A 24,129-nucleotide genomic window follows, 5' to 3' on the forward strand; every position below is an offset into this window, starting at 1 on the left:
ATTCGTCACTTCTAGGTTAAACTTTACTATGCAATTAACTTTTTTGTTCTTATCATGCACAATATCCATTAATTGGTCGCACTGTGCTCGTTTGGATTTTGTTATACGATGTTCAACCTGGCAGCAGCGCGTTTTGCGTTAGATTTGGAAATCCTCGTTCCCAGACAGGGATATGTAACATGCAAGCTTTTCATACATATAAAATTCATATTGATTGATTAATATTTAGCTCCGTCAATTTTCACGTTAAATCATGCTTGTCTCATTTCAAGAAGCCAAATCCAGGATGAATAATGTGTGCATACCGGTGCATATACGTATACGTGCAGCGCATGAACGGTGTATATATACACCACACAATACGCCGAATACCTTTCTATGCAATAATCACGTACACACACAATGTGCGCAGTCGTAAACAACGCGTCGCTAAGACAACTGAACCTGAACTCGGGAGTACATCGAGGGAAGGAGTACAGAATCAGAGAAAATTATTCTCACTTTTTGGTCAGAAGAAAACATTTCCTTATATGTCTATATCTTAACATAAACAGAAGCTGCTCCGTTATCCTTATGTCGTACCACAGTCAATATCATAAACAAATTACAGTGATTCTATTTTGTCACAATTAATAAACTTAATTAGGGCAATTTATGCACCCCCAGGAAGTAGTGTTTACGGCCCGGCCTATCTCTACCACACAGACCACACAGACTTCGCACAGTTCGGTCAAGGCGGTACGCGTATCATTAACTGCCAAATACAGCCGACCCAAGCTGAATAAAACCTTCATATTAGGTGAACAAAATAGGGGGTAACAAATTCATATGAAGGAATCGTTGTTGCCTTCGAGAGATGTCCGCAAGGAGCTGATAGTATCCACTGCGTACTCTCCCCTCCCTGACCAAGATACGGCAGTGGTTTGAATCAAGGGTCGATCATTTCCAAAAACTTCTCCCATCAGTGCTTTCACTTTCCAGAATGAATTATCCTCAGAAAACACGTGAAAATCAGGAATTAAATAATGATGATAATATAATAAATATATATGTGTTCTCATGGACAATTGTTCTCTGATGAAACTTTAATTGAAGTGCATACTGACCTTCCTCGGACATCCATGACAGACGAAGTTATATAATGTAGTAATATCGATATCAGAAACTTTCAAAAAGTTCAAGTTCGTTACAGTTTTATAGATTTACGTATATATTTTTTTTAATTGAGCTATAGATTTAAACATATTCCATGCGGATATTCATGAATTCAGGGAAAACCTCAATATTATTTCCACATTTTTAAGTGCTTAGAACAGGCTACTTTGAATATGCCTTTTATATTACACACACACCCACCCCCCCCCCACCCCAATATACATGTTCGGGTGCACTGTGAGTGTGTTTGTTGGAAAGGTGGGTACATGCATGGGTGCGAGTGATGGGGCGTGTGTGTAGTGTGGATGGACTCACGTAGCACGTCACGGCGCGCTACACGTTTTGAGTACTTTCGTAAAAACGCTTCCTCCATTTTGTTAGTTTGCACTCCGGTAAATCACGAAAATTCACAGTTTGGCACATACGTGACACGAGTCTTTACGCACAGTAATTAGACTAAACATGACGTCACACACCAAAATGCACCCGCCCAAAAGTCGCAATGTATGTGTGCACCAACACATGCAAGTCTCACCCTTTAAATAAATTTTCTTGTTTTCATTTCATTTCCGGAAAGTGGTTACCTATGAAGCAGTTTAATCTTTGATCGTAACCTGCCATTTGTGTTTCAGTAAATTTGTTCATGTTCGTAAAACGAGAGAAATTACGGCTGTGATATGGAACCCCTGTAGTTTTCAAATTCGATTCACAAAATGTAGCTGTCAGTGCCCGGTGGTCGGCCGTACGGTAGGCCGTGCGAGGGTGTTAGTGTTCTCAATGACAATTTACATTTATTTTGTTAACGTTACGTGATGATTCGCAGATTGCTTAATTGTAGCATTTCATCGAATTGTTGGATCACATAACATAATTAACTCTTCGTTGATTAATTTAGGGGGACTTTTTAATGAATTTACGCAAAACATACATACGCGCCGTGACGTGATTACTTAAGCAAAAGTTAATCGCCAGTGTGTGTGGAATTGTGGATGTGATGTGGGTGAGTGCGTGTGTGTGTGGTATGTTCCGGCGTGCCTGTGAATCTGTGATTTATCTCGAAAGCCAGCATTTTCAAAATTCGGGAGGTACGTGAGACGCTGAAAATCTGAGTCTCAATTATTTGCATAACAGGGTTGGACTCTTTCTTGTACTCTACCACAAAAATGCCAATAAAACCTTTATGTCCATATCTTTTGCTTTTGACGAGATGTTGCTTGCCTACATTACATTTCAGCTGAGTATTGTTATTTATATGTAATTTAAATCAAACATGTTGCCAATACTACAAGCATTCATATATTGTTATTGCACGCCTTTACCATTTATTTACAACATAATAGAAATGTATGGAAATTAATATTATATATTTATATACATTAACCATATATTTAATTATTTTATTTGTTGATTTTATTAGTCAGATCTTAATTTCTCTCTTTTGGTAAAATCCTGTTTAAAGTTTAGTTTGATTTTGTGTTAATGAAAATGCGATATGATAAATTACGCTTTGATTAAGATACAGTATTTATGATATCTTTCATGAAGGGATTAGCTATAAGATTAAAGAAACGGACAATAGTCAATATGAATATTTGTTCAATAATGTATATGTTAACCGCTTAGAGACATCGTTGCGAACTTGCAATATAAATGCGGGTTATTATTATTATAATTATTATTATTATTGTATATCTTTATTATTATTAGTATCGTATATTCTATGGTTATGTAATGTCCCTATTATTTGGGGGCGTCGCGACGCGTCGTGATCTAGTGATCATGACTCTCGTCTTTCAATCTGAGGGACCATGGTGTGTTTTCCTTCAGCAAGAAATTCCTCGAATGCCATGCAGAGCGCCTGTATAGGAAGCACGGCTATACAACCGGGGTATTAATAATAATAACATTATTGTAATGCGCATTCGAGTATATACATATATATATATATTGTGCAATATAAATGTACAATTACTGATTTAGAAGAAAGTCATCCTGAAACAAATTAATATGCCTCTGGTCGAAATAGGAGATGCTCTATGGGCCATATGGCATTGTATTTAGTTCTCAATTGCAGAGGTATATTTCAAAGTTCATATTTATTTTTTCAGAGAAAATAAAAGAATTATCGTTCTTGTTGCGTAATTGCAATATTTGGATATTTGAATAGTTTCGTGATTTATAGTAGAATGGTCTATTTGGTGTAAAATCATAGATTCAATAATAAATATATAGAAATGTGTGGAATATACTGATTTTTTAGTGAAATATATATATTTATATACGATTTTGTAAATTTAATTAACTTGCCTCGTTTCTATGAGAGATATTGTGAGTTTACTGGTTGAATATTTGGAGACAAATCTTGTGTATATTGAGTTCTAGGAGATTTATTGTTTTTTATTCTTCATGTACATCGAAATGGTTTATGAATTATTTTTCCAATATGATGAATGATAACGTGTTTTTAATGTTAGAAACGGAGCACATTGATCTATGTAGATCTGATATAAAGATGTATAGGCATGATCATCCCGAACCGTGCACCATTCTAATTATTGTGTAAGTGACGGAATCAAAGGAAAACATCAGACCGTCACCAATTCAATGACCCTTTCTTTTTTCATTCATGATATTATGAATGATATCGATATGAAATTGATGATGCATGGTTCTATTGTCTGCTGAGCAAACCCTTCACCATGCTCACTCGAGTTAAGGGTCTGAATTGCAGCCTACTCATGCCTTGTGTACTGAAGGCCCTCGAATTGAAACAGCAAGTTTTGTATGTGCTAGTCTTTGCGTGGAGACACACTTGTTGATCAAAGTTTCAATCAGGGTCTGTGCCTGCAGACTAAGATGGTTCCGTGCTGATTGAACCATGGACCTATGAAGAGACGGGCGATTAACGCGAGCATTTCTTTGATCCAATGATAGCCACCGTCACCTGGTGATGATGTGCATGCGTACATGTGTTGTGACAATAGCAATCACCATGACTCCAAGGCGTATTCTGGTCACTTGAAGACAGAACAGTTTCCCTGTTCTCGATTTCTGTTGGCTAATACCCTTTTTTTCAGCACAGTGTGCCTTTCAATCAACATATCTTTCATATTTGGAGCAGCAAACTTGGGAAGCAGACGATTTTTGTGATATAAAATATGATATATCCGCTTACACGGACCTATACTCGTTATGTGCCACGTATATCTGAAATATTATGGAGAAACCTGGGAAAATTGAATTTTAAATTGTAAACGATTAATCAAACAAAATTGTCTCTATATATGCAGACATTTTCTGAAATAAAACAAATGGAACTTAGATTACCAAAGGTAAACAGGAACTGCACATCGATTTTCTATGATTTCAGTGATTGTTATCAACTGCGCATACAATCTGTGAAATATAAATGTCCAATCACAAAATGCTTCAGGCCCTTCTCAATTAGAATTTTGAAATAGCAATACGAAATCATTGAATAGTTGCTATATAGCCACCATGATATGTTTAATACCATATAACACGACAGTCAGGGTTTTGCTTTCTCTCATTTCATTAACTAAATGAAATGATGATATGCCTATATACAACAACATGCACGAGTATATGGCACAATAATTGTCGGCTGTGTGTGTGAGTTGAGATATAGGCAGATAGGTACTTCATTGATTTTGATCTATCGGAATGTTTATAATTATTTCAAAAGATTTTGATGAAATTTTGATTTTTTTTATTTACAAGGGATTTGCATATCCACCATTGCCTACTCATTCAATTTTCTTGAGTTCGTTAAAATCAATTAAATTGATTGTCATTTCAACATTTGTTTGAGTCAGTCAAATTCTAAAGTATTGTCATTTCAACATTTGTTTGAGTCAGTCAAATTCTAAAATGGAAATGGATGAAAATAAATTGACATTAGAGAAATAGATAGACAGTGAGACAGACAGAGAGTGAAAGAGAGAGGGGGGTGAGATATATCAGAAAAATAGAGGATGAAGTGGAAAGAATGGATCGAGGAAATGACTAAGAAGAGAGAGGAGGTGGGGTGAGAAGTGGTTTAAGAAGGGGAGTGAGAGATATCAGATAGAAAAATAGAGGATGCAGTGGAAAGAATGGATCGAGGAAATGACAGAAGGGAAGGGAGCTAAGAAGAGAGGAGGTGGAGTGAGAAGTGGTTTAAGAAGGGGGAGTGAGAGATATCAGATAGAAAAATAGAAGATGAAGTAGAAAGAATGGATCAAGGAAATGACAGAGGAGGATGGAGCTAAGAAGAGAGGAGGTGGGGTGAGAAGTGGTTTAAGAAGGGGGAGTGAGAGATATCAGGTAGAAAATTAGAGGATGCAGTGGAAAGAATTGATCGAGGAAATGACAGAAGGGGAGCTAAGAAGGGAGAGGGGTGGTAATGGGGTGTACGACACAAAAAAGAACTCTGTCATTTTAAATATCATAAGCCCAGAAATTGGTTATAGACTGATATAAGCGAGTAGCATAATTATTTGATTCGCCCAATCCTTTCAGACATTTCAGCTAATTTTCTCCAAGTTTCCAATTTTCTCCCCTCATTATTGCAATAATTATTACACTTGTATTCCCAATCAATATATTCTGTATCCACAGACAGCACCACTTCTCCCTTATCTTGCCAAATATCTCCCCTCCCTAAAAATTGCTTTCACTTGACCTCCCCCTCCCTTCCCCCTCTCTCACTCCTCCATCACTCTTTCCATTATTTCCCCTCCTTCTCCTCACCCATTTACAACCTCTCAATTTTCATTCCCATTGGGTTGACATCAATTAAAGGGGAAGTTCACCCTGACAAAAAGTTTGTTGTAAAAATACCAGAAAAAGCAATAAAAAATATTGGTGAAGGTTGGGGGAAAAGAAACATTACGTTTTTTAGTTGCGGACGTCATATACAAGCAGCTGCCACAAATGTTATGTCATATAAAATGCATAAATTTCAATTTTTTAATGGTTTATAATGACTAAAAATTATCTTCTTTCGGGAGTGGGTGTGCAATAGTTTGTCTCCTGATATACTGAAGGCACAATTAAATCTATCCTTAATTTTTTGAGAAAATGAGATTTCAGTGATATTTTTAATTGACGATACATTGGAAGCTGCTCGCATATGACGTCGCAAATAAAAAAAAAAATGAAAATTCTAATAACTTTTTCAAATCTTTGTTGGATTTCCCTCAAACCTTCATCAATATTTAATTCATTTTTTTCTGCTATTTTCACAATAAACTTTGTGTCAGGGTGAACTTCCCCGTTTATAAATCACAAATTCATGGAAAAAGTAATGTGAGAAAATCACACAACCGCAACGGGATTTTGAAACTGGCTTTGCAAGACCAGCATTTTACAAACTCGTGGGCAATCCAGGCTTCCGTCGAGGCGATGTAACATTCTCAAATTAGGTAATCTCCTAACATTAGTGTACAAATGTGTTGAAATAAGGATTAATTCAAAGCTTAAGATTTGTACATTGTCATATGATTCTATTACAAATAAATTCACAAAATCATGTTCAGGAGACTCATACAGTGTGTATACAATTATTTACAAGAACTAAAATTAACTAAATTTTTAACACATAATAAGAAAATAATTTGGAATAAATTCTTTTGGCTAAGAAGCACAACTCCAATAGGAGGTGTCGGATAATACAGGACTTGTCGGAGATAACGTTGGACAAGTCCTTTTCATGAAACGCTCCCCAGGAGAACCTTATACAGTAAGCATATCACGAGGCTGGACTTAATTTAACATGCAGGATTTAATATCAAAACCTGACAAAACATTTAGTTAGTAGTTCCGTGGATTTCCGAGCTGCCCTCAATTCCTAACGAACCCAAAATCTTGCTATGACATTATCTGATATCCACAAATTGATTACCATCGGATTTGTACATGAAAACACGTATTTGAGCAACTTGGCATGTACTATTTTGTATTTTAAGTACCGCGTACATGTACCCAGGCGTAAAACTCCTGAAACATTGCGACACAATCGTTTTTATGTGACAGTTTGATCGTGAAAATGTTAAGGGGGCTAAATCCCCCCCTCCTCCAGCCAAATATAGGGTTAAGTTAAGTGTCAAGGCTGACAACTTACATGGTATGATTCCCAGGTTGCCCGAACCTTAGCTGCTATAGTATTGGCTACACATAACAAATGATCAATCAGTCTACAGCAAAAAAAAATGAAAATTTGACGTTTGAAGTTGACAAGATTTTTGCATACAGTGCCTTTTATTTCCTTTGAATAAATTAGGTAATATTTCAAAGCACGTCATCACAGTATAATCACGTTATTCACTGAAGGTGCACTTTTATAGAAGCAGACATGTCTTCACTACTGGGCAGTTCCACGGTAACGGAGTGACATTCAGAAACAATATTTTTGCATTCAAAGTTCAAACAAAGATATCACCCATATTTGAATAGTTATTTGCAAAGAAATGGTACCTGACAGAAGTTGCTGAAACCCTCTTTTCAAAATAATAACATTTGTTATTTTGATCCACTGAATTAATGAGATATGAATATTTATAAACATCGTTACGGAGTGACGCAAAATGGACATGCATATTTGAGGAGAAAACATATTGCTCAAAATCTGTGAACTTTGAATTGCTATCATAATTTTGACTTATTGATTGGATTCTATGTCGTTCTAGCTTTTATTATGCTGCATTACATTAAAAAATTGGTGTATTATTTCATTAATTACAACTTAAAGATAAACCCATACCCGATTACGGAGTGACGGTTACAGAGTGACATCAGAAATATCCATGCACAGGTAACGTAAAATGAACTTATATTTTAAAATTTTTGTTTGATATGATGTAAAATGATGACCTTCAGATTATCCAAAAGAAAATTTTACAAATCAAGCAATAGTTTTCTTTTAAATTGAAATTAAGTAAAAAACAATATATGTAGTCCCATGTATAGACTTTCTTGTATGGTTTGGATTCTCCTATAAGGAGATGCGTAAGAAAAAAATGTTGTGGCTAATTATGTTCACCTTTTGTATTTATGAAATTCCATCTGAGTTTTGATAGAAAAATTTGATCCAGATTTGAAATACAGCCAATATAATTTTTTGGAAAATGTCCACTTTTGCTTGGAATTGCCCTACTACAAAAACCTTGCATCTCAAAAAATAAAATAAAAACTTTGAGGACAGCTCGATTTTTTGAGTTATGACAGATGTGAGAACTTTCTTTTGCCTCAAAAGATTCCTCTACAGGGATTAGGGGACTGTTTCCGAAGAATAAAAGGTTGACATCATACAGCTTTTTATTAGCTACCCCCAAATAATAATAAATATAGAATATAACGCTTCATACATTGGTTTCTAAGTGCTTTACATTGTAATTATTATTATTACCCCAGTCATAGGATCCATCACTGTTCCACACATTAAGTGCACCATCTCCACTCCCTGGGGAGTATCCTGGCCAGGCAACCGTTTATCGGTGCACATGTGCCAAATAGGTCTACATTTTGTGATACAAGTCAAAAGCAGGAATAAAAGTATTTGGAAGAATCATAAAGTGCACTTTGTCAAACATTGCCATTGAAAAGATTTGTTTTGGATTTGAGAACAAAGAATTTACCGAACGCAAAGTCATGAATTCAATATTGATCGATCCCTAAATACATGTATGGATAAACATTAATATGCCTTTTTCATAATAATAATAATAATAATTGGCATTTATATAGCGCTTTATCAATCTACTACTGCTCAAAGCGCTTCACAATTATTATTACCCGGTCACTGGATTCATAGCATTTCAAGCAGCCTGTTAGGCGCACACTTGCTAAACCAACCAAAATGATGGTTGTTTCCTACCGGTACCCAATTAGCACCTGGGTGAGAGTGGCAAAGTGCAGTTTGACGCCTTGCCAAAGGACGCTAGGCCATGGTGGGATTCAAACAAACGACCCTCTGTTTACAAGGCGAGAGTCAGAACCACTACACCACAGCGCTTCCATAAAGAGCGATTTTGGTGGCAAGTAATCTTTACCTACAGATACATTGTAAAAACAATTCAGTGGATTTGCAGAATTCAGTCGGTTTACTTTGGAGAGACTATAAATTTGGAAATGCAAGAAGATTCAGTCAATTATGGTGAACAGATGTCATGATCAGTTTACTTGACATTTGACCATTAAACTCAAGATGCAATCAACAAAATAACTCAAATTACATTATTTTGTGCATTATCGTTACAGATTGAATGAATTTTACACTAAAATTTTTGTGGGACCATCTCACTCAAATGAAAGTGATCTCATATTGTTCTTTGTGCTATCCCATTGTGATCTAAAATAACACTTGCTGGTACAGAACCCAAGCAAATGCCCTACGTGACCATCAACCAAAATGTAATTGTCTTGCAATCCAGGGGCCGTATTCTGAAAATTGTCTTAAGAGAAATATTCTTGTACCTTTAGAGTTACAATGAAATCCGTATTCCAAAAATTCTTGTATCTTTTCTTGTATATTTTTTTGTAACTTTCGCTGAGCGTGCATGATGTCAGAGCTAGAATTATGCATAAAGTTAAAAACGGCGCATAAATATCCCTTTGCACAAGATAACATATCGAGATAAAAGGTATTCTGAAAATTCTCTTATCTTTGCGTTCTGTTAACTTTCTTGCAAAATACAAGAAAATTTACAAGAGGTAGGGGGCTATTGTAACTTATTGTTGCATGCAATATTGTCCGTCTGCAATAATTATTTCTTGCTGCATCCCGCAAGAACATCATGTTTTACAAAAGGAGACATTCCAAACACATTATAACGACGGATTGGTAGACTTTTCAGCAATCAAAAATTGGTGTTCGAGACGATGAATCTTTTCAGAGAAAATATGTCTCTGAGAAGAGCCACGTGTATTTTTAGCACAGAAGCGCACAAGCATAAGCGCCGGGGGCGCAAGGAAATTACACCTCATATCAACAATGCGCAGTTATGCGCTTCATTATTTTTCAGAAGAGACACTTCTATTGGTTGACCTAAGCATATAACAAGCTTAATGATTGATTGATGAGGAAATATTGGGCGTGTCAGAGATAAAATAGGGGACGTCCTTACAAAGACAATTTTCAGAATACCAATTTAAGAGAATTCTAGTGAGCTGTTATCTTGCCGACTTACAAGAAAAGTTACAATAAAAGTTAAGACAATTTTCAGAATAACACCCCAGAACTGTTACTAGTAGTTCACAGAACTAAAATAATCACTACATACTGGATTGAACATCATACCATTCCCTTTCAGGCCAGGGATTCTTCATCGTCCACCACGGTCACCATGGCGATGATGACCCCTATCTTCTTCTCTGTGCTCTCTTCTATTTTCTCTATCCCTCTTTCCTCCATCTCTGTCTCTATCCCTTCTGCTTTCTTTGTAAGTATTCACATCTTCATTGTCCCTAGAAGCTCTTCCTCTATGTCTGTCATCCCTTTGACTGACTGATCTTTCGTTCTTTCGTCTTCTATCCATCTGGTCATCCTCCTTCATCCGCTTATCATTTCCATTCCTTTCATATCTATCACGGCTTGGAGAATCAGAACGTTCAACTTTAATTTTCTTTTCTCTGTGTCTGTCACTCTCCTCCCTCCCGCTGCTTTTCTTATGTCTTCTCTCCTCGCTATCACTTCTTGGTTCTCTCTTAATCTTCCTTTCCTCTCTCCGATCATCTTTCCTTTCTCTCTTCCTACTCTCTCCATCGCTCTCCAGCTTAATTGTCCGTCTTTCACCATGATGCTTTGAGGTTGATTTCTTTCTACGCTCTTCTCCTGAATCACTCTCTGAATCAGAGTCGGCATACTGTCCTCTCCTCGATTTTCCATTGTGTCCATTTTCCTTTCTCCTTCTCCTATCTCTCTTTTCATGTTCATCCAGACTACTATCATCATCTGAAGAGGTTTCAGAATGGTGTCCTTTTTCTGATTTTCTACTATGCTTTCGTTGTTTGTTCCTTCTGTCTCTGTTATCAACTTCATCATCTGATGAGGTTTCAGAGTGATGTCCTCTCCTTGATTTTCCACTATGCTTACGTTCTTTCTCCTTTCTATCTCTCTTATAATGTTCATCATCCGAAGATGATTCAGCATACTGTCCTTTTCTGGATTTTCCACCATGCTGCCTTTCCTTTTCCCTCCTTCTGTCTTTCTGCGCTCGTTCATCTGAGTAGCTATCACTATCATCTGATGAGTGCGATGCCTTTCTTCTTTTCTTTATCTTCTTCATGTCCTTCTTCTTCTTAGAGCTCTTTGAATTTAGACGCTTCTGCTTCTTCTCCATCTTCTCCAACTTCCTGCAATTAGGAAAAAAAATATTAAATCAATTATTATCCAATTCCATGTGCATCAGCTAAGCAAATTAATGTCTTACTATTATATTATTGTTTATTTTTATTTTTTGCAAGGACAAAAATGTTCCAATCGTGTCAAAACAAATCCACTAAATCATTCTGCTCAGCTCATAAAAGCCTATATCTACAGGTCACATGCCTGGCTTAGGATTCCTAGTATAATGTCTCAAGTTTACTGAAATATTTCAGTCAATTTCTTGAGATGAATATTTAGTTAGAGCCACTTTATCAACCCCGGCAGATTCAACTGCGGCAAGTTCCACTGTACGATTTCTAACAAATGTAAAAAGTATCAGAATAGCGAAGGATACAAAACAAGTCAAAAATTTTTTTTTTGCACATTTCACATCCTTTGTGATAATTATTGTGCCTTCCTGCAAGTTAACCTCAACAGATTGGTCAACAACAGAGTACTCAACACTCTGCATGAGTCATTGTATTTCTCTCCTATTACAGAACCACTGTACTTTTTTTAAAAAGATGTCGTTATTCTTCCCCATGCTTTGGGTTCCTTGCCGAGTTAAATATTTCTATGTTTCCATTCTCATTTGCAGCAAATTCTACATGTATGTAGGAAAACTTATTGAATGTTGGTGGCACATGAATTTTGAAACATACAAATTCTTTTTGGATCAATGTAAGCATGAGCATACTTACTTAAGTAGTTTCACTTTATCTTTCATGGAGAGAGATTTGAGGAAAGCTTCTTCTGGTTCCACATCTTCATCCTCATCGTCACTGCTGCCAACAAATTTCTGCAATATCAAATAAAATTTGGGGCGATTAATTAGATTTGTATTGGAATTATTAATGTCCAATCAACTTCGTTTTATAAGTGATAAGGTAAAATCTTTACATTTAAAAAAATGGTACCTTAAAATTGTGAAAACAAACGAGTTGTAAATAAAATACTGGTACAACAATTTGAAAGACTCATATAGTCAGAGTTTTCTATAATTAATTGGCATAACATGTCATTACCATGGCAATGCAATAAAAAGATTTGTCTTCACACTAAAACAAAGGTGTGTGCCAAGTTTCAAGAGTAAGTTAGAGAAACTGGGGAAGTAGTTTGACCCGCAGGATTTGCGACAGACAGACTGCCAAACCACATGTTCAACTGTACGCAGATTCCTCCAGGATATATATACTCCTCCAAACTTAGATAGCGGGAGAATAATAAAGACAAATCTGATCCAATATCTGAAAACCATGTTTCTGTTTTTACTACTGGTTCTCGCAATATTCATTTCAATCAAACAAAGGTAAAATGAAATTGTAGGAGAAATTAAATGTTAAAAAAGCAAAAACAAATGATTTCCAAAATGACAGATATTTTGCTGTGACATTTAAATGCCATTTTCTTCCCTTCTATCCACCAAGATTCTCCAACATGCTAAGAAAAGATGTACTAGTACATTAGATTCCAGGGCGAGGTCACATGAAAGATGCCAACCTAGGTATTACCAAGCGGTCCTTGCATAAATCATTAACCTTTTCCATTCTCATACATTGAGCGCCTGACAGTATGGTGGAGGGTCTCATTTTTCAAGTGTTTGGTGAAGCTCAGTCAGGGATCTAACTCACAACCTCAAGTTGGTGGGGCCGGCACTCTAACGCTGAGCCACCATATCTGATTACAGGAATTGGCATGCCTTCAGAGCACATTACACAAAACATACAACAGAGAGCGTGACATCTACTTGCATACAGACAGTCATCTCACCTGATTTTTAGCATCTTCATTGACTTTCCTTCCGAGGACGTTCTGTTTCAGGGCCAGCCCACCCCTTCTCATATCCTCCATCAGGTCAGATTTATCGGTGCTGGGTCCAGCAATCTCATCATCCTTGGTCTGGTCAAACTTTGGGCACTGTAGATGAAAGCAATGGGAAGTTTATCAAAAAAATGTGTTGTATCATAGGGATAGCAGGGTACTGGTAATGGTAAATACATGACTTGTATATCCTCTGAAAATTGTATCATACTACTTTCCAAGAATAAAGAGCCAAGTGTGTGACATGACTTACTTGAATTCTGATGGATTTAGTGTCTAAAAGAAATGCAATACAATGGTCAAACTAAGATGTCTCCATGTTAACAAGCTTGGCGCTTCTGTTATTGATGGGAGCAAATGGAATTCCTATAGTGTTTATGTGTGTGCTGATACCTGAACTCAAATGTATAACAACAGTAAGAGAGAATATATTTTTTTTACATATTACAACCATTTCAGGATCAAACATGCTAAGTGGTGAATTTAGAAATACAAGATTTTGTCTCTTACATGTAGTAGACCATTTTTTTGTCATTAATTCTGTCATCTGATTTAGTCAATTTGTTTTTGAGACAAACTCGTATTCACCCAATTTACTAGGTCAAAAAGATCAAATGGGTAATATGAACCTATATTATGCATAAATTTACAATTGGCTTCATGCAACATCACCGAAAATCGCATACCTCTCTATCAGTGTTGACATGGCCCCACTTGTGGCATCTGATACACTTGACGTTGCGGACAGCGATACCAAAGGGTTGGTCGGTGACTTCCATGTCCTTGGCGTAGCCTTCTCTAGGAGCCCCACGCTGCCATTCAAACTTGTACTCCTGATCCCCGTCCTCCTTCTCTTCTTGCTTCATGCCCTTGGGCGGTTCGTACATGAAATTCAGGCCATGCTTCACCCGTACATCACCCATTAGCTGCCTGTATAGAGATTCAAGACAGTGATAGATACATTAAAAACAGTTTGTGGGACGGCTTATTATATTCACTCGCGTTCGTAATCACTCGCGTCGGGTTGGTAATCACACGCGTTTTTTATTTTTGGCGATTTTTTTTTTTTCGGTGCGATTTTTTTTCTAACGGTGTCTTCAATGGGACAAACGTACTGGAAAAATAAAATGAAATTGAAATTCGAGTTTCGTTTTATTTTAAGCTGGTAAGTGCCTTAAATAAAACGTTCTCGACCACTGTTTTAAGATAACAGGCAAATTTTGACTACTGTTTTAACATAATCACATTCCACATCTTAAATCTTAGAGCCATAGGCGGCGGAAGCGGGGGGGGGGGGCTCCCCCTAAAAAAAGAGAGAGGGGGGAGAAAGGAAGGGAAAGAGGGAGAAAAGAGAAAGAAAGAAAAAAGACAGACAGAAAGAAAGAAGCAAGGAAAAAAGGAGAAAGAAAGGAGAAAAGGAATAAAGAAGAAAAAGGAGGAAAGGCTACTCTCGATTTAGCTTTGCCTTTGGAGGATTTTCCTGAAGTCTGTGGTATTCTTTATAAAGCATAGTGAGGTGCTACAATTTCATAATATCACTATTTATTTGCTTCTTCCTTTCTTTGTGAATTATTCTACACTAACGTAAAAAATCAGGGGGGAAAAAAGTGCTGAAGAAGAAAAGCAAGAAGGAGGAGGAGAAGTAGAAGAAGAAAAAAGAAGATGGAGGACATAAGGGGGTAAAAATAAAATTAAAAAGAGAAAATTGAGGAGAGGATGTAGAAGAAGAGAAAGAGAAGATAAAATAAGGGGAAGACTGAGAAGAGAAAAGGAAGAAGTGAGAAGGGAGATGAACAATAAGGACAAATACAGAGAAATAAAAAAAAACTAATACAGAGAAATACAGAGAAATTTAAAAGAACAAATACAGAGAAATTTTAAAAAAAATTAAAAATGTTTGAAAAAAACTCCTCAAAACAGACTGCTGCCAGCTGTCTGGGGTGGATCAAGCTTGTTATCTATTCTTGGTACTTAAAACAGTAGTCGAGTACATTTTATTTTAAGGCACTTAATTGCCGGCTTAAAACGAAACTCAAATTTCCCTGCATGTCTGTTTCATTGAAGACACCGTTAAAAAAAAATCGCACCGAAATAAAAAAAATCGCCAAAAATCCAAAACGCGAGTGATTACGAACCAGAACGCGACGCGAGTGATTATAAACTGCCTGTGGGACTGTAGATTGATAAAACATGGTAAAAAAACCTTGGAAATCAGATTGTGGGACCGATGATTGATGATACAAGTAAATGGTATAGAAACATGAAATTCAGTTTGTGGGATTGTAGATTGATAACAGATGGTCATGAAATATGAAAATCAACTGGGAAATCTAACTTGATGTATGGGTGGACTTTCCATTTAAATACTGCATTACTTTTCATTCATGTCTTCCAAGTACTTAACCTTACTTTTAAGTTTAAGAAGGGCATCGTCATTCAATGCCACAAAGAGCCTCAGTATGAATAGGCAAAGTAAAAGAAAGTATCAGTTTCCCATCCCCAAATACATTGTTTTTGCTGCTGCATCCCCCCCCCCAATTTTTTTTTTTCAATATTTCAAGACACAAGTTTGATTTATTTCTGCTTATTTCAGGTCGTTGAATGAAAGTCTTGCCCAAAGACACTACATCTGTTATCTGGGGGTGGGGGGGGGGGGGGGAGAAATGTGGTTTTGGAGAGAAAAAAAATACCCTCATCCTCCTGTTAGTGTTATTCAAAAGGTGAGATCAGAAACTGCTTTTCTGAATTTGCCTAATGCAGACCTGCCAACCTTCTACAACAAAAAAAAGTATTCTTAGAAGAAAAAAAGAGGATTTTTTAAAGTTTTGTCTCAACGTAATAATTGCCAGCCTGTTGTAGTGAGATCGGTGAAAAAAATGTGAAATGATTCTACTTGGAAAAATTGAAAATTCACCCTTTTAAACATGTGCTCATGTAGGCAAGAATTCACTTATTCTTTTCATGCAACAAGTTACTGGCCCGACAGTGATTTTTACAGGTCTGGGACTGTCGGATCGGTGCTAGTGTCACACGCTGTGTATATTACATACTCCATGATCGGAAATTGAAAAAAAAAAGTAACAAATCATACCAAAAAAGTATTGGTGTATTCATAGCAAAAAAAGAAGAACAAATACTCTAAAAAGGGAGCGGTTTGAATGTCTGCTAAAGGAGCCCTGCAAAAGTGGAACAATTACACCATGACAAACAATATTACCTATTGTTATAAGTATCTTGTTCTCTTTCATATTCAGATCTCAAGGCTTCTTGCTTTTTCTTTTCTGCATCAGTTCTCTGTTCTGCCATCCATACCTGTTCAACACCAAAAAAAACCAAAAAACATTTAATTACCAAGTTGGCTTGATGAACGTGTAAAATGGTTGAATTTGAAAATACTTTGGACAAAGATCAGAAACATAAAACATTATTATCATTCATCTGAAACTAAATTTTGTGAAAGGTAAGCTACATGTAAGTTAACTTGCTTAAATAAGTAAACGTTAAATCTAGATCTAGACCACACACACTAGTACGAGGTTAATATTCTAGACTAGTGAGTAGGCCTACATGTAGGTAGTGAGTCTGACTGACGTTTGTCGTTAGGCATAACTTTTGTTAGACTATATACATGTAGTATGTAGACTAAACTGAAGTGAACAAATAATTACATTTTGGTGAATTGTTCAGGGCCTGCATATATAGCTGCACATGCATCATTCATTATCTGGCATTTTTTAATTTTTTTTTTAAAAGAAAGTCAAACTGTTCATGATGGTGAAAATTAAAAGACAAAAAGGCCAAATAGAGCACATTCAAAAATTGAAGAAAAAAATGAAATAAAAAGTAGGGCCTATATCTAATTAATAGTTTGAGTTTGAAACTTTGGCGCTAATGCAGTTTCGCACCGGCCGATTACCAGCATACCTCATCACCAATACTTGTTCCCAAATGTCTCTCAGTCACATTTCGAGGTCAATATACCCATCTCTTTTCCAAATATCGTGATCGGGAACGGCTGTATTTCAGCTTTGATCTCGATGTCGTTGTCCGAATCCTCAGACATCACTTCGCGGATCGCTTGGATTCGCCGTGCGCCGTAATGTTGATATGGACTGAAGTTATGCGACCAAAAGATTCGCCTGCAGCATGCTGGCAGTTTGTTCGCCACATGTTCACATGATTCGGTTGCTAACTTCAGTCCATATCAACATTACGGCGCACGGCGAATCCAAGCGATCCGCGAAGTGATGTCTGAGGATTCGAACGACATCGAGATCTGGACAGACTGGAGATCACTCCTAGTACCAATGAGGTCCAAACATTACATGTATGGACCTCATAGGCGACATCAGTGATAAAACCGGTTAGACATTGCCGTTTCTATTTGCACCCAAGAACTTTGGCAAATGTACGCCTTAATACATAGTGGATGGTAACAATTTAGGTATTAATTAGTTTTAAACATGATAAGGAAACTTCTACGACATTTGAAATTTAATGGATTGAGGTTAAACTTACATTTTCAGTCTTTTTTCTTGAATTCTTGGTGAGCGTTCCAAACGCTGTGGGGACTGATCAACTACGATGTGATTCACGTACTGGTCAGCTGATCGGTCAGGTGATCGGTTGGTTATCTTTTTGTCAGACGTTCATAATTTATATTACAATATATCAATCTTCAGTATCTTGATTTCAAGCATCAGTATTGCAGGGAAAAGTCATTATCGATTGGAATCAATGGCAGATCGGGGGGGGGGGGGGGGGGTTGAGCATTTCTGGCCCGTTCCACCTTTTGAGATTCATAGTCAATATTTTGGATGTAAAAAAAAAATGTCGTTCGTACAAAGTTAAGTCCCCCCCCCACCTCCTTATGAAAATCACAGCAATATTTGTAATGGGGATATTTTGTTCATATTCTTTGCTCTTTTTTGTCCTTTTCTTTTTTGCTTCCCAAATTTATTTTACTTTGAACATATGACTTTCTATATTTAATGAAAAACTTTTTTAGGGGGGTGGGGGCTTGCCAAATATAACGCGCGACAAGATGACCTTCTTTTTTTAGTGACAACTTTTTTTTTATTTGTCAAATTTTACGAGAGACAAAATGACCTTCGATCATTATTAATTAAACCTTTTTTTTGGAGGGTAGGGGGCTCGCCAAATAGTGACACACTTTTTTTTGTAAAATGTTATGCAAGAAAAAATGATCTTCAATCATTATCAGCTACCTTTCATTTTTTTTTAGGGGGGGGGGGCTTGTCAAATTTTACGTGGGACAAATGACCTTCATTTTTTAGTGATTTTTTTTTTATACTTGACAAATTTTAAGAGGAACAAAATGGCCTTCAATCATTTTTAGTTAAAACCTTTTTTTGGGAGGGGGGCTTGCCAAATATTTCACAAACAAAATGAACTTCAATTTTAGTGACCATCTTTTTATTACTTTTAAAATTTCACGCAGGACAAAATGACCTTCACTTTTTTTTAATGTTATGTTATATCGAGATTTTTTACCTGACTGCTAAAAAAGCACGAATGCCTGTGAGCAAGCAACCAGGGGACCAACGGCTTAAGGTCCTCTCCGAGGGACCTGGTAATGAGGATAAGCCTTGAGGGCACTAGCGCACCACTTGGGAATCGAACCCGGGTCACCGGAATCCGAAACCCCTGCTCTACCGACTGAGCCATCGCGCCTCCGATATGAGCGTGATCGGTTCATCACGGACGGACATTTGATAGATTTTGAAAACTTTGAAGGCTTGTAACAAATTAGGAATAAGATGAACATGGTTCCTTTGTGTTTTATAGTGAAGGGTAGGACAAAGTATGCTGAATGATGAAAAAAGTTTGTTGCCATGGTTACCTACAAACATAGGTAGCCACTAAATGTGCCATATCACGGACGGACATGATAGAAATGTGGTTTTCAGAATTTTTGAACATTTTTATTGTTTCTATCTAAATAGCTTAACATTGACCAATAATTGTTAATGCAACTTACACTCGGGTATGTTAGCTTCTATGTTCAGCATATTGAATTCTTAACCAATATCAAACTTCTGAGAGAATTGCAAATATTTTCCATCTCGGACGGACATCTCGGACGGACATCACGGACGGACACATATAAAATACATTGGAAGTACCTTGTAAGAAGTTCTTATTACTTGTTTGGGGGAACAAATGCTAATGTATTGATGCTTTGTACATTTTTTTATATGATTAAACAATATTAGTTGCACAATCAAGTTGCTACAACTTCAATCAAGTTGCTACAACTTGATTTAAGTTGTAGCAACATGATTTCTATGCTAGACACACAAAATAATCTAGCCATATGATTGCTTTTAAAGACAGTTCTTTTCAAAATCAAATATCCTAATGCACATTGTCTTCTTTTCAATTTAGAGAATACTGTAGTTGGTACCAAATCAACATCCAGTGGATCAATGATCATGTTGATACTTATCATGATGATAAATGTTCATACATTTTTAGGCATTAATTTTCGAAGAGCACATATTTTTTTTTAATGTCCATTAAGTAAATCCAAAAGATTCACAGGTTGCTGATCATTATGCTTGTTTGGTGGATCAAGTATGACCACAACACTTGTCCAGGCTCTCTTCAAATTCATCTTTTGTCCATATTAAAGTGGAGACACACCTTCATATCAACAGCCTCATGTATTTAGGCACTGACCAAATCCAAAATTGAAATCAGATACCAATTAAACTTAAAAACACTGCAGTGCAAATTTTTTTAATGAATTGTATGCATTTTCAGATTACCAGATCAGCAATTTGCTCAAAATTAGCTCCAAAATGGACTTTAAAAAAGGAATTGTTGTACTTTTCACAAGCCTCAAGGACGTGATGTCATGTTCTGTTAGAAGCATTGTGAATCCATAGGTTTGCACATGGAATTTTTTTTTTTTTTTCTGCTTATCAGAATATGCATTCTACTTTCTTCTTTTCCATCACTTTCTGCAAGCTTCAATTGATGAAATATACAGCTTTTGACTTATTCTTGCTCTATTTCATTTCCTGCTTTTTGGCATACATGTAGCTTCCAACTCTATCTGCATTCCAATTATGTTTTAAAAAAATTTCCTGACAACAATTAAGTCCCAATAACAGCCAAAGAAAGATTTCACAAAAAATTGTGAAGAGTTGTAGGTTTCCATCCATTTGAGTTCTGAATAATTCTCAGTACCATTTTTCACTGCAAATTGGAACTAAAATTAAATTCATAATCTGCTCAGTATTTGCTCATTGTCTGTCCGTGATGAAATTAATGTCCGTCTGCGATTATTTTGATTGATTTATGATATGGATAAAATGTATGGATTTTAGCTATATTCAAATGAAATGATGTACAGTGTCTAGTGAGATGCTTCTGCACACTTTTATTTTTGTTTCTATTCTGATAAAGAATAAAAAGCTGAATCCATACATATTATCCATATCATAAACTCAATAAAAATGATCACGGACAGCCATTAATTTCATCACGGATGGAAATTTCAAAATGGAATGTTAACATCTACCAGAAAAATTTACTTCCCATATTTTTTCTACTAATTTATGTTTGATGATAGATTAATGTTTAGAGTACAAGAAAATCCAAACCAAATTGGAGTAGCTTTGAAAACAATAAAAATAGAGTGAATTGAATTTGAGTGAATTTACATTGTCCGTCCGTGATGAAATTAATGTCCGTCCGTGATCATTTTTGATTGAGTTTATGATATGGATAAAATGCATGGATTTCAGCTATGTTCAAATAAAATGATGTACAGTGTTTAGTGAGATACCTCTACACCTTTTTATTTTTTATTTCTATTCTGATAAAAAATAAAAAAACTTTTTATATTTTTTTTCATCACGGACGGAAATTTCAAAATGGAAATGTTCACACCTACCAAAAAAAATTACTTCCCAATATTTTTTTTCTACTAATTTATGTTTGATAATAGATTAATGTTCAGAATGCAAGAACATCCAAACCAAATTAGAATAACTTTAAAAACAATAAAACTAGAGAGAATTTAATTTGAGTAAAAATGTCCGTCCGTGATGAGAGGTAATAGCACCCCTACAAATAAAATGGACTATTCCAGTACTTTCGGATTTATCAATCTTCATGAAACTGAGTTCTTTGAAACCTGAGATATCAAAGATTATCTTAAAAGCAATTTTGATAGAAATATCTTTAAAAAAAAATTTCACCTCAATGCTAACCCTTAACCGATCATGCTCAGATGTTAAACTTGGGGGGGGGGGGAGGCTTGCCAAATATTACACGGACAAAATGAGTCTTTTATTTTTAGTCACCATCTTTTCTTTTTACTTGTCAAATCTTACGCGAGACAAAATGACAATTTTTCTGTGATAACCTTTTTGGGGGGGTTGTCAAATTTTACTTGAGAAATTGCACCCCCCTACTTTGGAAAATCGAAGATTAAGATCATGAGTATAGCCTACATCTCAGAGGCATAAACAGATGGGGGCATGGCTGGCCATCCCCCGAGTGGATTTCACCTGAAAAAAAAACATAGGAGCAACGGAAGGAAGAAAGAAAGAAAAATGAAAGAAAGAACGAAAGGAAATTTAAAAAGGAAAGTAATGTGAGAACAAATAATCCGGGGGGGGGGGGGCTACTCAGATAATAAAAAAATCTGCCATCTGTAATTAAATTGGATTAGTTAATATCCAGAGGTCCCAGGGCTACCAACATACATGTAGCGCGGGCAGTGCATGGCGTACCTAGGATTTTCCACAGGGGGGCAAAATCGGCCACCAAAAAATTTGACAAGCAAAAAAAAAGGAAAAAAAGGCTCTTCAATGAAAAAGGTCTTCAATCGTACCAGAAAAAATTTGACAAGCAAAAAAAAAGTCTTCAAGCTCGCCAGGGGGGGCAAAATAGGTATTCAAGCTCGTCGGGGGGGGGGGGGGGGCAAAATAGGTTTTCAAGCCTGTCAGGGGGGCCGGGGGGCAGAGATATGTAATTTGCATGGGTTTGTGACTCATCGGGGGGGGGGGGCAGACTGCCCCCCCCCCCCTAGGTACGCTAGTGCTCGGGACTTACATTACGTAACTTGTATCTTCCACATGCGACATGTACTATGCCCCCTCTTATGAATCAGGGACAACTCGGACCACGGGACATCTCGGACCGCGGGCCGAGTTGTCCCACCCATTACGAGATTTTTTTTCCACAAATTTGCGTCTATTTTTCCGTCATTTCGAAATTTCTTGTAAAGATTTTCTAGAGATATGGTCTGATGGTAATGTTCTTCACTTTCTATTACTTTTTTTTCGCTGAAATAAATAAAAAAGTGTAATTTTAGGCGTTTTTCGACAGCTCGCGATTCCCATAGGCGCGCGTGTATTAACTGTGTAGGTGCTCGGCTCGGCCCCGCTCAACAACCGACTTGGTTTTGTGATCATTTCTCCTCAAGTTACCACTTTTATCGCAGAAGATGGACTTTCTTGTATTCCATTAACTCCATTTTCTCATCAAAAGGATAAAATTTGGAGTATTTGCACGATTTTCTTAAAGTTTTTCACCTTTTCTCTCTGGTCGTAAGAAGCGAACAACCGATGAACGGTCCGCTGCTCTTCATCGCAATTCTACGTAGCTCGGCCGCCTAAACTGGCGGGGTGGGATTCAGCCCGAATCCTCAATGGAAGTGGGCGTGCACAGTCAAAGAGCTGAGCTTGACTGAGTGAGAGAGAGTGAAGCTTGGCAGTCTCGTATAGGCTCTGCCTTTTTTTGTATATATATTTTTTTATTTTTTCTATATTGATTTTCCCTGGTGTAGAGCTTTAAGATTGTAATAATTTAATATACTTTAATTTCTTTGACTGAGTGTGACTGTGGTGTGGATTTTTGAGTCGCACAAAAAATACTTTTACATGGGGGGGGCTCGGGGCGATTTCACTCCTGCCCCCGAAATGTGAAAAAATATTCGCGATGTAGCTGTGTTGGCATGCCAGGCTGAGGGTAAATATTCAAAGTTTTTGCTTAAACTTCCGTCCCACATGATAACCCAAAACTTCACATATGGCTTGATTTTTGTTCTAAATCATGTTATGTGATGAAAAATCATACTAGGCCCTACAAGTATTTGGGTTACACTGAAAGAAAATAAGGGTAACCTTTTTTCCAATTATCAATAAATTTAATTCTTTATTCAATAAAAATGACGAATTTATGATTTTGAATTTCATTTCTTTTACATGTTATGTGGTTTTTCTTTTTGATTAAATTTATTTTATTACTTTTTTTCATCACGGTATCATGATTTTTGTCTCAGCAGAGTGAGACTATATAGGCGCCGCTTTTCCGACGGCAGCATCAACATCAAATCTTAACCGAAGTTTATAAGTTTCTGAAATGACAGCATAACCTAGTAAGTATTTGGACATAGTTCACGAAACTTGGACATAAGATTAATCAAGTATCACTGAACATCCTGCAGCAAGTTTCAGGTCACATGATCAAGGTCATCCAAGGTCAATGAACTTTGGCCATGTGGGGGTATTTGTTGAATAACTAATTTTGAATAACTATTTTATAGTAGTTTTCAAAGTCAGCACTGCTCCCGGGCACTGCTGCTATATTGAATCGTGTAATGCAGGTGAGACTGCCAGAGACGTTCCACTTGTTGTATGTACAGGGCTCTCTTTTAACTCAGTTTTTTATTATGGAAGAGACCATGCACTCTTTCTCGAGAAAACAGAAATAATAAATAAATCATTGGAAGGGATGCTCCGGGATGA

General features: G+C 36.6%; 1 protein-coding gene across 1 annotated transcript; it reads right to left on the reverse strand.

Annotated features, from left to right (window-relative positions):
• Positions 1-6,641: 6,641 nt before the first annotated feature.
• On the reverse strand, positions 6,642-16,681 carry LOC129275098 (corepressor interacting with RBPJ 1-like). The gene is made up of 5 exons (XM_064108422.1): positions 16,560-16,681; positions 14,029-14,272; positions 13,292-13,438; positions 12,223-12,320; positions 6,642-11,508 (listed from the first exon to the last, which is right to left on the reverse strand). Exons 1-5 carry the CDS (start codon positions 16,646-16,648, stop codon positions 10,479-10,481), a joined length of 1,608 nt encoding a protein of 535 aa, XP_063964492.1. The 5' UTR covers positions 16,649-16,681; the 3' UTR covers positions 6,642-10,478.
• Positions 16,682-24,129: the final 7,448 nt, after the last annotated feature.

Source organism: Lytechinus pictus, chromosome 13, assembly GCF_037042905.1.
Source record: "Lytechinus pictus isolate F3 Inbred chromosome 13, Lp3.0, whole genome shotgun sequence".
In the NCBI taxonomy this organism is placed as follows: Eukaryota; Metazoa; Echinodermata; class Echinoidea; order Temnopleuroida; family Toxopneustidae; genus Lytechinus; species Lytechinus pictus.